This window comes from Bos grunniens, chromosome 5 (assembly GCF_055505025.1).
Source record: "Bos grunniens cultivar Pamir isolate PY7600 chromosome 5, Bosgru_T2T1.0, whole genome shotgun sequence".
In the NCBI taxonomy this organism is placed as follows: Eukaryota; Metazoa; Chordata; class Mammalia; order Artiodactyla; family Bovidae; genus Bos; species Bos grunniens.
The window spans coordinates 18,657,614-18,672,086 of record NC_141169.1 but is presented as its reverse complement, the minus strand read 5'-3'; the positions used below and the strand labels follow the sequence as shown (position 1 = coordinate 18,672,086).

Sequence of the window (14,473 nt, the reverse complement as noted above, 5' to 3'; positions counted from 1 at the left end):
GTGGAAGTCATGAAGCTGGCTGAGATGATCAAGGGAGAAGATAGAGAGTGTTGGTTAAGAAGAAAAATCTTAAGACCGAGCTCTGGGATGCTTCTACCTTAGAGTTGGGGAGATGAAAAGGAACAACCAAAGAGACTGAAAAGGAAAGACCTGGGAGATGGGAGGAAAACCAGAAGTATAAGGAGTCCCGAAACTCACATGAGGAATGTCATTAAGGAAGAGCATAAGCAGCTGTGTTCAGTGCTATGTTCATTGCTGCTGGTAAGTCAACAGGAGCACTGAAAATTGACCACTGGATTCATCAGTGGTTGTTTTAGTTCAAGAGAAAATACAGAGGTGAAATAGGGCAAATACAAAGACTTCTGAGGGCTGTTTCTGCAAAGGAAAAGAGAGAAATAGAGTTGTATCTTGGGGGAAGAAGGTTAAAAAGTGTTTTTTAAAATGGATGAAATAATCATGTTTCTAAGTTAATAGGAAAGATCCATTAAAGAAGAAGCAAGTCATGAATTGATGAAGCAGGGAAATGAGAGAAGGACTTCTGAACTAATAGCCTCAAGGAAGCAATGGGATGGGATCTAGTGTTCGCTGGAGTAGAAAGCTTAGGAGCATAGAGTTACCCATAGTAGCAGGAAGAAAGCTAGAGTGTATACATGGAGTTGAATGTGGTTGGGTAGATGTCCTGACAGTAAAAACTTCTATTTTCTCAGTAAACAAGCAGAGTTCTCAGATGAAAGTGTGGATAGAAGCAGATGTATTAGAAGTTTGAGGTGAAAGAAGTAAAGAGAAAGTATGAACTGGTCATCTGGAAGAATGAACAGACTCAGGAAATGTACTGTAATCATTGAGCACCATCAAGGTCCACTGGATATACTTATTTATATGTGTGTCTCTATTATGTATGTATGAGAGTTACATTTTGCCAGTAGCTTAAATTACTTTAAAAGGATGATAGATATTGTGGAGTTCGCATATTCCAGTCAAGAGGAGGAAAACTGACAGTTGATCTCTGCTGTCAAATAAGGAAGAGGTCTTATTTAATGACACTATGTTGGAGAAGGCAATGGCACCCCACTCCAGTACTCTTGCCTGGAAAATCCCATGGATGGAGGAGCCTGGTAGGCTGCAGTCCATGGGGTCGCTACGAGTCAGACACGACTGAGTGACTTCACTTTCACTTTTCACCTTCATGCATTGGAGAAGAAAATGACAACCCACTCCAGTGTTCTTGCCTGGAGAATCCCAGGGACGGGGGAGCCTGGTGGGCTGCCGTCTATGGGGTCGCACAGAGTCGGACACGACTGAAGCTACTTAGCAGCAGCATGTTGGTCTGTAGTCATATGACCTCTAAAGCCTACAGAAGGGGTGTATACTACACAGTCTCTTTGTCTTGGCTTTAACATGTATATGTCAGTCTGTGGTGTTCCCCCTTCATTGATTTGGGTTAGTTTTAGCTCTCAGGAGTATCTGAAAAATGGTGGCAAAAATCACAATGGAAGTTTATTTATCACTGTGTACTGATCTAGAATTAGGTGGTCTAGGGTATTGCCTTCATTTGCCTCATGTAAAATAGAACTTTACCCTCACTTCCAGTCCCAAACAGCGAGATAGAGCAAGAGGAGGCAAGAAGCAAAGAGCGTGTACTGAAGGACAAGGAGTAATTTACTGCGGAAGGGTCATGCAGTGGAAGTCCTTACAGACTGCAAGGAGATCAAACCAGTCAGTACTAAAGGAAATCAACCCTGAATATTCATTGGAAGGACTGATGGCTGAGGCTGAAGCTCCAGTATTTTGGTCACCTAATGCGAAGAGCCAAGTCATTGGGAAAGACCTTGATGCTGGGAAAGATTGAAGGCAAAAGGAGAAAGGGGTGGCAGAGGATGAGATGATTAGATAGCATCACCAACTCAATGGACATGAATTTGAGCAAACTCCAAGAGGTAGTAAAGGACAGAGGAGCCTGGTGTGCTGCAGTCCATGGGGTCGCAAAGAGTCAGACACTACTTAGCAACTGAACAACAATGCAGAAGAAAGGGAGAATAGATTGTGGGGACAGCAGCCTCTTTCACATTCTCCAGAGAGCAGGGCTCACTTCTTAGAAACACGTGTGATCTCCCACACTAGACCGATGCCTTATATAAGTATAAACCCTGTAATTCAGTAGATGTTTACTATATAAGAGTGATTATTGGCAGTAAATTTTAAAATGATAGGAATGTTTATTTTGGTCTTAGCAACAATTTGGTAAGATGTACAAGTAGGAATTTTTAGCAACTAGTTACAGTTAAGTTTAATTGCAAGTGATAGAAAAAAAAAATCAAATGTAACAGTGGTTTAAACAGGATGGAAATGCACTTTTCCATAATATAATCAAAGCTGAGGCAACTTGTATAGGGTTGGTGTGCTAGTTGTACAAATACCAGGTACCAAGTCCCTATTATCTTGTTGCTCTGCCTATCTCAACATGTGGTTTCCATCTCATGTTATAAGACTGAGTCTGGCCGGAGCCCTAATGTACGTATTCCAGCTGGCAGGCAGAAGGAAGGAGAAAAGAAAGTTTCACTCCTCTGCTTTAAAAAACATTTCCTGAAAATGTGCACATGGTCTTTCTGTTTATATCCTTTAGTCACATGGCCACCCTTGGCTACTGAAATATAAGTGGAAATTTAGTTTTTATTTGAAGTGGCTCTGTGTCCAACTAAAAGACCATAATTCTATTACAGTGGACACAGTGGGCCACAATGATCATTCCCTGTAAAGCAGTGCTTTCCAGTCTTTTATAATCCATAACCTTTCAGCTAAGAAGATTTTCTTAGAATCCTTTTTAGTTTTATTAATAAAACTGAATTCAGTTCAGTTTAGTCACTCAGTCGTGTCCAGCTCTTTGCGACCCAATGAACCGTGCCATGCCAGGCCTCCCTGTCCATCACCAACTGCCGGAGTCCACCCAAACCCATGTCCATTGAGTTGGTGATGCCATCCAGCCATCTCATCCTCTGTTGTCCCCTTCTCCTCCTGCCCTCAATCTTTCCCAGCATCACAGTCTTTTCAAATGAGTCAGCTCTTCACATGAGGTGGCCAAAGTATTGGAGTTTCAGCTTCAACATCAGTCCTACCAATGAACACCCAGGACTGATCTCCTTTAGGATGGACTGGTTGGATCTCCTTGCAGTCCAAGGGACTCTCAAGAGTCTTCTCCAACAACACAGTTCAAAAGCATCAGTTCTTTGGTGCTCAGCTTTCCTTATAGTCCAACTCTCACATCCATACATGACCACTGGAAAAACCATAGCCTTGACTAGACGGATCTTTGTTGGCAAAGTAATGTCTCTGCTTTTGAATATGCTATCTAGGTTGGTCATAACTTTCCTTCCAAGGAGAAAGCGTCTTTTAATTTCATGGTTGCAGTCACCATCTGCAGTGATTTTGGAGGCCAGAAAAATAAAGTCAGCCACTGTTTCCCCATCTGTTGACATGAAGTGATGGGACCAGATGCCATGCTTTTAGATTTCTGGATGTTGAGCTTTAAGCCAACTTTTTCACTCTCCTCTTTCACTTTCATCAAGAGGCTCTTTAGTTCTTCTTCATTTTCTGCCATAAGGGTGGTGTCATCTGCGTATCTGAGGTTATTGATATTTCTCCCAGCAATCTTGATTCCAGCTGTGCTTCCTCAAGCCCAGCGTTTCTCATGATGTACTCTGCATATAAGTTAAATAAGCAGGGTGACAACATACAGCCTTGACGTACTCCTTTTCCTATTTGGAACCAGTCTGTTGTTCCATGTCCAGTTCTAACTGTTGCTTCCTGACTTGCATACAGGTTTCTCAAGAGGCAGGTCAGGTGGTCTGGTATTCCCATCTCTTTCAGAATTTTCCACAGTTGATTGTGATCCACACAGTCAAAGGCTTTGGCATAGTCAATAAAGCAGAAATAGATGTTTTCTGCAACTTTCTTGCTTTTTTGATGATCCATTGGATGTTGGTAATTTGATCTCTGGTTCCTCTGCCTTTTCTAAAACCAGGTTGAACATCTGGAAGTTCACGGTTCACATATTGCTGAAGCCTGGCTTGGAGAATTTTGAGCATTACTTTACTAGCATGTGAGATGAGTGCAATTGTGTAGTAGTTTGAGTTGTTTTATAAATATAAATTTGTAATATTAAATGGTCTTTTTTAAATGACATATCACTCTTCCTGCTTCCCATATTGTAATCAGTCATTTATAGGAGTAAGTAATCACTTCAGTTCATTGATGATTTTAATTTTTACCCTGTAGGAGCTTCAACACTTACGCAGCGGACTCATTATATGAAAATTCAGTCTAAGGTTCAAATTTTAGAAGAGAGAACTAAAGAGGCTGAGAGAACAGCTGAACTGGCTGAGGCTGATGCTAGGGAAAAGGATAAAGAACTGGTTGAGACTTTGAAGCGATTAAAAGATTATGAATCCGTATGTATTTTTATCTTGTCAATCACGGAACCACTTCAAGTAAGACTGTTCTGTGCCATTTACTGTGTGCGTTTAAAAACATTCCAGAAGTATCTCATGATAAAGGTTATCCTAACTGAGTTACACTGAAGTGTTCAGACTTCTGTGTAACATTAACTTTTTGGCAGGAAAATTGTTTTCAAACCATCTGGCTAAAGGCTTTTGCCCAGATAATCAGCTTTGCTGAGGCACCTGGATTCCATTCTTTGTAATCTATGCCACTGTACCACCATGTGACACCACTGATGGTGTAAAAGTTGTAATTGGGGCAGGTTTGTAAGTACTGTGCCAACACAGCTTTACTTTGTGCTTTTTATATTTTTAAATCTGATTACAGCTATATCACACAACTGATAACCTACTTATTCTAATGGTATTGCTGATTCTCCCTTACTGTTCTTTTTCCATATGTTGTTAACTGTTTAATATGTAATATTCTGAGTTGCTTTGCCATTATGATGCTATACTGGGAAATGTCAATTGTTCCATTTCCTGTTATTATTACTCCTGGATTTGTTTTTTAAAAGTAGCATAAAAAAACACAGTTTAAAGATGTAAATCTTAGTTATTTGTGTATTTCCCCTCGACTTAATAAGAAAACAAATTTTTGAACTTGAGAATTTATTCAAATAAACAATGTTATATTTAAATCACATTGGGTATTTTTCAGGGAGTTTATGGTTTAGAAGATGCTGTTATTGAAATAAAGAATTGTAAAAACCAAATTAAAATAAGAGATCGAGAGATTGAAGTATTGACAAAGGAAATCAATAAGCTTGAGTTGAAGATCAATGATTTTCTTGATGAAAATGAGGCACTTAGAGAGCGCATGGGTAAGGCATCTTTTAAGATATGGAGTTTGCTCAACCCTAATTGTCAAGTCATTTTTGTTGTTTATTTTTATTTTTAATAATTGGATACCCTTTTTTCCCAAATACTTTCTCCTATAAAAATATTTAAAATTAGTGAAAGTGGAACTGTTCCAATTGAAGTGGGATTATGGATTTGATGGAATGGGGATGATAGTTGGCCAGATCTGGAGCATTACTATATTCAGTCCAAGATCTCCTCAATAATAATTGCTTGTTTAAAAAATGAAAGTCTACTTTCTTAATACCATATATTATACGTTACCTTTATTTTCAACAAAAGTACTTTGTTAGTTTGAAAAATGCTCTAAGTTCAGATGAATGTTGGAAACATTTAGAAATACTGTTTAATCCTTTTTAAGACTTTATTTGATAAATACTTGAATTTTATAGTTTAGATTAAGTTTTACTTAGGTTGAGTATTATAAGGTTACTACCGATTATAAGAAGTAGTTAGTAAATATAGCTTGAAAGTTTGTATATTGATATCAGTAAATAGTTCACTAGTGAATATTTCACTAGTTTGAATGTTATGACAGTCCAGTATAAATTGCTACTTGAAAATGAAAATAATGTTGTAAATAATGATTTAATTATACTTGGTAGATACCAATTAATGCTCTTCTAGGGTTAAAGTGATCCCCTGTAAAAACTATTCTCCAAAGGAAAAAGAAGTAAACATTTTATACATACTATTGATTTGTAAAAGTTTTTAACTGGGACCCAGAGTCATGCAAGGACCTCAAGTTAGACTTAGTCTAATCAATTTGACCTATCAGATTATGGCCAACTTGAATCTGGATGTTCGTAAAGATGACTGAACTATATAGATAGTAGTCACAAACATCAAACTTTCTGTATTTTAAAGGCCCCAAGTCTTGCTTCATAATTATTGAGACAGTCTTGGTATCTGGTTTTCACAGCATGGTGGCATCTTAGTAATAGGAAAATAGGAAAGAGGCACACTAGCACGTCAGTCTAGTCACGATGATATAATTGATGTTGATATTAATAATGACTGCTCTGTGCTAAGCACTGCTATAAATACTTTATTTGGGTTAATTTTATTATACCCCTGACAACAAGCCAAGAAGAAATATATATATACATACATGCTAAGTCGCTTACATACATACAGTATTATCCCTGCTGCTGCTGCTGCTGCTAAGTCACTTCAGTCATGTCTGACTCTGTGTGACCCCATAGACGGCAGCCCACCAGGCTCCCCCGTCCCTGGGATTCTCCAGGCAAGAACACTGGAGTGGGTTGCCATTTCCTCCTCCAATGCATGAAAGTGAAAAGTGAAAGTGAAGTCACTCAGTCGTGTCCTACTCTTGCAGACCTCGTGGACTGCAGCCTACCAGGCTCCTCGGTCCATGGGATTTTCCAGGCAAGAGTACTGGAGTGGGGTGCCATCGCCTTCTCCGATTATCCCTGCTGCTGCTAAGTCACTTCAGTTGTGTCCGACTCTGAGCGACCCCAGAGACGGCAGCCCCCGAGGCCCCCCGTCCCTGCTGCTAAGTCACTTCAGTTGTGTCCGACTCTGAGCGACCCCAGAGACGGCAGCCCCCGAGGCCCCCCTGTCCCTGGGATTCTCCAGGCAAGAACACTGGAGTGGGTTGCCATTTCCTTCTTCAGTGCATGAAAGTGAAAAGTGAACGTGAAGTTGGTCAGTTGTGTCTGACTCTTAGAGACCCCATGGACTGCAGCCCACCAAGCTCCTTCATCCATGGGATTTTCCAGGCAAAAGTGCTGGAGTGGGGTGCCATTGCCTTCTCCAAACCGATTATCCCTACAACTAGTTAATAATTAAAAGTAGGAATTGAACCCAACTGTTTTATTCCAAAGCTTCTATTCTTAATACATGATAGTACCACTATGATAGTCCAACATGGAGAAGACAGATCATAATATGTTTTTGTCAGGATTTCCATTAAAAATTGTGATAAAAATTTTAGCTTATACAGTTCAAATACCTGAAGAACTCTTGCACAAAAAGTACCCCGTTCTTCAGTGATGCTGGCTAAATAGATTATAACCAGTTGCTTGATGATAACCAGTTGTTATATGAAGTTTTTTGTAGCTCATTTGAATATTAATAAGGTTTTAATCATATTGCTTTCTATTTTAGGCCTTGAACCAACAACAATGATTGATTTAACTGAATTTAGAAATACCAAAAGTTTAAAACAGCAGCAATACAGAGCTGAAAACCAGATTCTTTTGAAAGAGGCAAGTGCGGTAGTCAACTGGTTATTTTCCTGGTTGAAGCAAAGAGAAATACTAATAGTTTATACCTTGTAGATTGAAAGTCTAGAGGAAGAACGACTTGATCTGAAGAAAAAAATTCGTCAAATGGCTCAAGAAAAAGGAAAAAGAACTGTCACTTCAGGTATACTCTGTTACTCCAAACCTTTAAAGAATCATTGGAAAATGAATGGTGTGGATATAGAATTTTCTGTAAGTTGGAAATATTATTGCTATATTCCTGTGGTTTTGCTACAAGTTTAATAAATGAAAATAATGGCCTGATGAAAGTGTACGAGTGTCATTGAGTTCAGTCCTAAATCTGAAACAGTTAAAAAGAATAATAAGTGAACAAAAAACAAACTTCAGAATCATGGACTTTAGAAAACTTTATAGTATAATCTTACTAATTTCTAGTCAATCACAGTATGTTGTGATTAGTAATGATAAAACTTAGTAATTTGTTAATATATATTATGTTAATATTTTCTCTTTCCTTAAAAGCTATGTACTGAAAGCTTTCTTTGTACATTATTCTTTGCTAAGTGAAAGTAATATTTTATTGAATAAAAATTAACATCTTTTTTTCTTTTGATTTATCTTACATAATATAAAGAGAACAGTTGGATTAGTTCTTTAATAGCTATTGCTTTTTTGTAAGAAGACCATAGAGACAGAATTTTTTTTCTAACTTGGCCCAAGCTCACAAGTATCTGTGAATAATAAAGATTTTTTTTTTTTAGCTTTATGCTCTCTATAGTATATCAAACATTTCTCGAAGGGCAAAACTTTGTAATTTATTCATATATTAAGCAATTTAGTAATCATTCATGATTCTTTATGGGTATATCTGTTAACTATATTGGCACTTACTAATATGTGAAAAAGAATGATAGAGAAGATAGAATTTGTATTGTTTCTCATTAATATCTTATTAAAAGTAGCCTAAAGTAGGCAGTTGTAGAGGAGGCTACATGTGGATCCAGGATCTTGGAAATAATTATTTTACCTTTTGTTTGATTTAAAACTTGATTTAGTTTTTAAGAATTAAAGTTTTGGGGGCTTACCAGTGGGTAAGAGTCCATGCTTCCACTGCAAGCGGTGCAGGTTTGATCCCTGGTCTGGAAACTAAGATCCCATGTACTGTGAGGCATAGCCAAAAAAAAACCAAGAACATTAAAATATTGGAATAATAAGAGTTATTTTTATGTTTCTCATTTGTTAATTCTTTTATTTGTAGGATTAATTGCTGAGGACCTGAACCTAACTGAACACTTTTCTCAAGAGAATAGAATGGGAGAAAGAAAATCTGATTTCATGAGCCTCAAAAATATGAGTGAAGAACAGTCAAAGGTAAATAGTAAAGTATTACTATGGCAAAGTGAAAGAATATTATTATCAGGCTTTTATTTCTTCCCCTATTATCTCATTTTGGACATTGCTTCTTTTTATACTTGTTAAAAAGTCTCAGATAGATCCCAAGATTAATGAAACGTTGTTTACTCTGAATACAGATTAGGAGTTCAGATAAAGTAGAGCTGCTGCATAGGAGACCATCATTCAATATTCCACAGTCATGTCAGAATGAGCCAGAAGAGAATATGACCATGGGATCATTATCGAGAATGTTATCTGAAATTCACCAGCGTGTAGAAAGTGAAGTGAATCCTTTTGTCTCTTTAACTACACATTCTTCATCTGTACAAGTGAAAGATGATATTTCACCTCCAGAAACTATTACAATAAGGGAGATTTTTAAAGCACCCTGTCTACAATCTTTAAGAAATCTAGAATCATTAATCAGTACCTTTAGTAAAGAGAGTCATGAAGAAATAAACGAATATTTATGTTCTATTTCTGATGAGTCTATGAAGAAAGTGACAAGAAGCCATCAGGCACTTGAAAAGACTAATTTCACACAAAAAAGTGATTCATCTTTACGAGCCTTATCAACAGCTTCAGATTTAATGCAGAAGTTATCACTTAGGCAAAAATCAGCAATATTTTGTCAACAAATTCATGACAATAGTGCTGGCATGGATAAATCACAAGTAGCAACATCAGAAGATGAACAGGTTCATACCCCAATCAACTTTGCTGATACCAATTTGAAAGAAGATATAGGAAAAAGTGAAGTTCCCATACAGACAGAAATCTGGAAAGGTAAACTTGAAGTTAATATTCCGGACCCTGTGCCAATTACTGCACAATCAAAATTACCTCAGATAGATCCACTTGAAAATCTTATAGAACAGCTACGGACAGAACTAGTATTTCTTAGATCTCAGGTGAGCTATCCTCCAAATAACATTCCTAGGATTTTTTTTTTAATTCATTTTTATGACTTTCTAACGAAATTCTATAAGCAGCAGTTGTAATAATTTTTCTGTTTGCACATTAACACTAATTTATACACATTCTGTCTTTTAAAAATCTAAAAATGAAGTACGTTTGAGATGAACTCATTAACTTGCCTAATTTATAACATGTTTCTTTAGAATGAAGTCATAGCACAGGATTTATTGATCAAAGAAGCACAGAATAGAAATGCAGAAATAGAGCTTGCACGTCATAGAAGCCAGGCAGAACAGGTAGTGTAAAGGCAGATCATTAAAAGAGATGATTGTGGTGCTAAAGACAAAAACCTTCAGTATCTGTTTCCCTTTTGCCATGGTGTTGCAGGGAGGGAGAATGTGGGAGGGGTGATCATTACGTGTTTCACCTTTTAAATTTTATTTTTATGACTGTTGCTATGTTTCTGTAGCTTGTTTTAGGTATTTTAAACCTCAGTTGATCAAACTTTTCTTTAAACTTCAAAACTATAAATATTGTAATATTTTTTTAAAAAAACAATTTTCTCTTTGTTTTGTTTAGAATGAATTTCTTTCAAGAGAACTAATTGAAAAGGAAAGAGATTTAGAAAGAAGTAGAACAGTAATAGCGAAATTTCAAAATAAATGTAAGTCACTGTTATGTCTTATTTTTCTTTACTTACTTAACCTGTACTGAAAATTATGGGTCTAAAGGACTAATACATTCTGTTCTCTAGTCTGTTTTAGCCTTAACAATGTCTATAATGTATCAATGTCAATCTCTCATTTATTTGGTTTGCCTTGCTTTATTTCTTTTTCAGAGAATGTTATTAATCTGAATTTATTGTAATGATAAATGAGTCTATTTTTTCTCTTTGGTCCTCTAATGAAAGTGAAGTTAGAAAATAAATGTAAAAGTTTTAATATAAAGTGAAAGCAAAGTATGCTTATGATTTATTTATTTCATCCATGAGCTATATATGTATATGTGTATTATTTAAATAGGTGTCCAGTTTTATTTAACTATTTACCCATTGGATTTATACTTGAATTTTTTGCACATTTATTTGTATTCACATTTTATAAATGGGCTATTTTTGCTATATTTGAAATACTTGTCATCTCTATAGCATAGTATAATTGGAAATTTATACCTAGTGTAAATTATAAATTGTAAATCTCATTCATTCAATAAATATGTCGTTTTTAGTAAAAGAATTAGTTGAAGAAAATAAGCAACTTGAAGAAGGTATGAAAGAAATATTGCAAGCTATTAAGGAAATGCAGAAAGATCCTGATATTAAAGGAGGGGAAACATCTCTAATTATTCCCAGTCTTGAAAGACTAGTTAATGTAAGTTATTTTTATATTAATAGTTTTATTTTGTTGTTTCATCACTTTAAAAATGTTGTTCCCCTCTCATGGGTCTCCACAGCTTCTAATGAAACATTACTGTCATTTGAGTCATTCCACTGTATGAAATGTATAGTTCTCAAACTAGTTCAAAACTTTCTCTTTTTATTTTGTATTCACCAGCGTGATTGTAAAGTGCCAAAGGGGGTGTGTGTGTGTGTGTGCCTTGTTTGGGGTTTCCTGAGGTTGTTCACTTATGTTATTCACCACAATTGAGAAATTTTCTGCCATTAATTTCTTCATTTATTTTTTTCTGCCCCATTGTCTCTAGGACTCCAGTGATACATGTTAGACTTTTTGACATTGTCCCACAAATCCCTGAGGCTCTGTTCATTTTTTTTCCATAAAGTTTTATCTTTTTTCTCCAAGTTGGATAATTGCTATTGATTTATCTTCAAGTTCACTGATACTTTCTTTGTCATCTCCACTTTTTATTTTAAGGGTCATGCTGAGACAAAGGCAGCAAGATGAGTAAAATCATATGTAATCTCATCAAGAGTGTGATCTGGGATTTAACTCAAGGCAGTAGATTTCTAAGATCTAAGGAGATCTAAGATGTCCTTTACCCTAAGGAGATCAGAACAGGCTACATGAAGTAATAATTTATACTGATTCAAAAGGGATAGCAGGAAGAAATAGGCAGAAGGAGGTACTCTGACAGATGATAAAGTAGTCTAGTTAGTTGTCTTGTTGATAAATAGCATCATGTTGTCTATAAGGCCTTTTGGAAAATGAGATTGAATTAGACAGTGATAGGGACCCAGAAAAATATCCTATAGCGATAGAAAGTAAACTTAAGTGCATAACAATTATCTGATCTAAAGTGCTATTCTGATGATCTCTTAGACAAGATACTGGTATGTCATTGAATGGGGTATATCAATCAGAAAAAAAGAAAAATAATGACCTGAAAGAGAAGCAGATGAAGTCTATGGAAGCAGTGGTCTCAGGAACGCTTGAGGCTGTCAATTAAAATAGAAAAAGTTCGAATTTTACTGGGCTATTTGGTCACTAAATAGAGTTCCCCTTGTAGAGCAGAGTTTGATCTGAGACATAGTATTCGAAGTGGGTTGGTGACTTCAATATTTGACATTTTTTTTTTTTTTAATCCAGAACTCTTGGATAAGACTTTACCATACTTTCCTTTTGTTATCTTGTATGCTTTAACTGTATAGAAAGGAAGCAGTGTAAATTTTATCTGATTGAATGTAGTAGCTATTTCATTCCATTGCTTATATTTTACTTTAAGATGCTTCATGGTTTCAAAGTATTTACATGTAAATTATCTCATTTTGACTGTATAAAAGCTTTGTGAAGCAGACAGAGCTAACATTACTTCCCCTACTTTAGAGATAAAGAAGCTAAGATTTAAGGAATTTTAAGTCAGTTGTCCAGCTAGCAAGAGATTGGTTTATATTTGAACCCTAGTCATCTTGTTCCTGTTTAAGTTGTTTTTCTGGTCTACCAGTCTACTTGAGTTAGCTCAGTATTTGTTAATTGTTAGAATGAGGTGATCAGTATGCTTGGTAATACTGATGCAGGTTAACTGGTATTTTATAAATTTGTAAGAGATAGAGTTGGTATACATTATTACACATGGGAGTAGTATAATGCTTAAATGTAAGTGTTATCTAAACTTAATTATTATACTGTGATTTTAGTGTTTTTCTTTACATTTCTTCAATATAATTTAAATATATTAGGCTATAGAATCAAAGAATGCAGAAGGAATATTTGATGCTAATCTGCATTTAAAAGCCCAAGTTGATCAACTTACTGGAAGAAATGAAGAATTAAGACAGGAGCTCAGAGAATCTCGGAAAGAGGCTATAAATTATTCTCAGCAGTTGACAAAAGCACATTTAAAGGTGAGAATTTTTTTTAAATAAAAGAAAATGCTAAGCTTATGAACAAAGGTTTAATATGAAACATTTGTTTTTTTAATGACTATTTTATGAGAATATGCCCCTTGAATTAATTCTTTCTGTATTAGAAAAGCTTCTGTTTGGATTTTTAAAATAGAATTAGTGGAAAAATCAGTACTTTATAATGTAAATATGTTTGTGTGTTAGTTGCTCAGTTGTGTCTGACTCTGCGACCCCATGGACTGTAGCCTGCCAGGCTCTACTGTCCATGGGATTTTCCAGGCAAGAATACTGGAATGGGTTTCCATTTCCTTCTCCAGGGGATCTTACCTGACCCAGGGATTGAACCCTGGTCTCCTGCATTGCAGGCAGATTCTTTATGGTTTGAGCCACTCAAATCAGATCAGTAGCTCAGTCGTGTCTGACTCTTTGCGACCCTGTGAATTGCAGCACGCCAGGCCTCCCTGTCCATCACCAACTCCCAGAGTTCACTCAGACTCACGTCCATCGAGTCAGTGATGCAATCCAGCCATCTCATCCTCTGTCGTCCCCTTCTCCTCCTGCCCCCAATCCCTCCCAGCATCAGAGTTTTTTCCAGTGAGTCAACTCTTTGCATGAGGTGGCCAAAGTACTGGAGTTTCAGCTTTAGCATCATTCCTTCCAAAGAAATCCCAGGGCTGATCTCCTTCAGAATGGACTGGTTGGATCTCCTTGCAGTCTCAAGAGTCTTCTCCAACACCACAGTTTGAGCCACTAGGAAAACATAAAAGGATACAGAGATTTTAAATGTATTCTTAGGCATCTCTAAGCAGAAATTACATTAATTTAATTAATACCTGGCAGAGCATTCATATATCTACTTGTTAAAGTTACTCTTTAGGAAATTTAAGTTACTGCTTTTTAATTTGTCTTTTTGTGTAAGAGATGAGATTCTCATTTCTGAATTGTTTGTTTCCAGATAGATCATCTTGAAAAAGAAACCAGTCTTTTACGACAAACAGAAGGATCAAATGTTGTGTTTAAAGGAATCGACTTACCTGATGGGATAGCACCATCTAGTGCCAATATTATTAATGCTCAGAATGAATATTTAATACATATCTTACAGGTACTGAAAACTTTATATGTGAATAGCAAAATAACAATCATCAGCTGTTTCTTTGAGTTCTTAGACTATTAACAGTGAGATGTATTTTTACTGGATTTTGATGTTAGATGGAATGTTATGAATAAAAGCAGTTCGTTCTATTCATCTGAATGAAAAGCAGGCATGCCATTCATAT

General features: G+C 36.2%; 1 protein-coding gene across 21 annotated transcripts in view; it reads left to right on the top strand.

The window, feature by feature from the left end:
• Positions 1–14,473, top strand: part of CEP290 (centrosomal protein 290) — a 95,897-nt gene that overhangs the window by 18,730 nt on the left and 62,694 nt on the right. For 14 of the 21 annotated variants that reach the window (XR_015164800.1, XM_086403753.1, XM_086403750.1 and 11 more), the window contains 11 exons: positions 4,273–4,445; positions 5,155–5,317; positions 7,485–7,585; positions 7,658–7,745; positions 8,841–8,953; positions 9,115–9,888; positions 10,099–10,191; positions 10,475–10,559; positions 11,123–11,265; positions 13,029–13,193; positions 14,149–14,298. Coding sequence is in view for 20 of the 21 variants with exons in the window: in XM_086403753.1 (XP_086259879.1) it covers positions 4,273–4,445; positions 5,155–5,317; positions 7,485–7,585; positions 7,658–7,745; positions 8,841–8,953; positions 9,115–9,888; positions 10,099–10,191; positions 10,475–10,559; positions 11,123–11,265; positions 13,029–13,193; positions 14,149–14,298 (2,048 nt within the window). In the remaining variant the exon portion in view is untranslated. The remainder of the gene's footprint in view (positions 1–4,272; positions 4,446–5,154; positions 5,318–7,484; positions 7,586–7,657; positions 7,746–8,840; positions 8,954–9,114; positions 9,889–10,098; positions 10,192–10,474; positions 10,560–11,122; positions 11,266–13,028; positions 13,194–14,148; positions 14,299–14,473) is intronic. The other 7 variants (XM_086403765.1, XM_086403762.1, XM_086403764.1 and 4 more) reach the window with 1 other exon arrangement.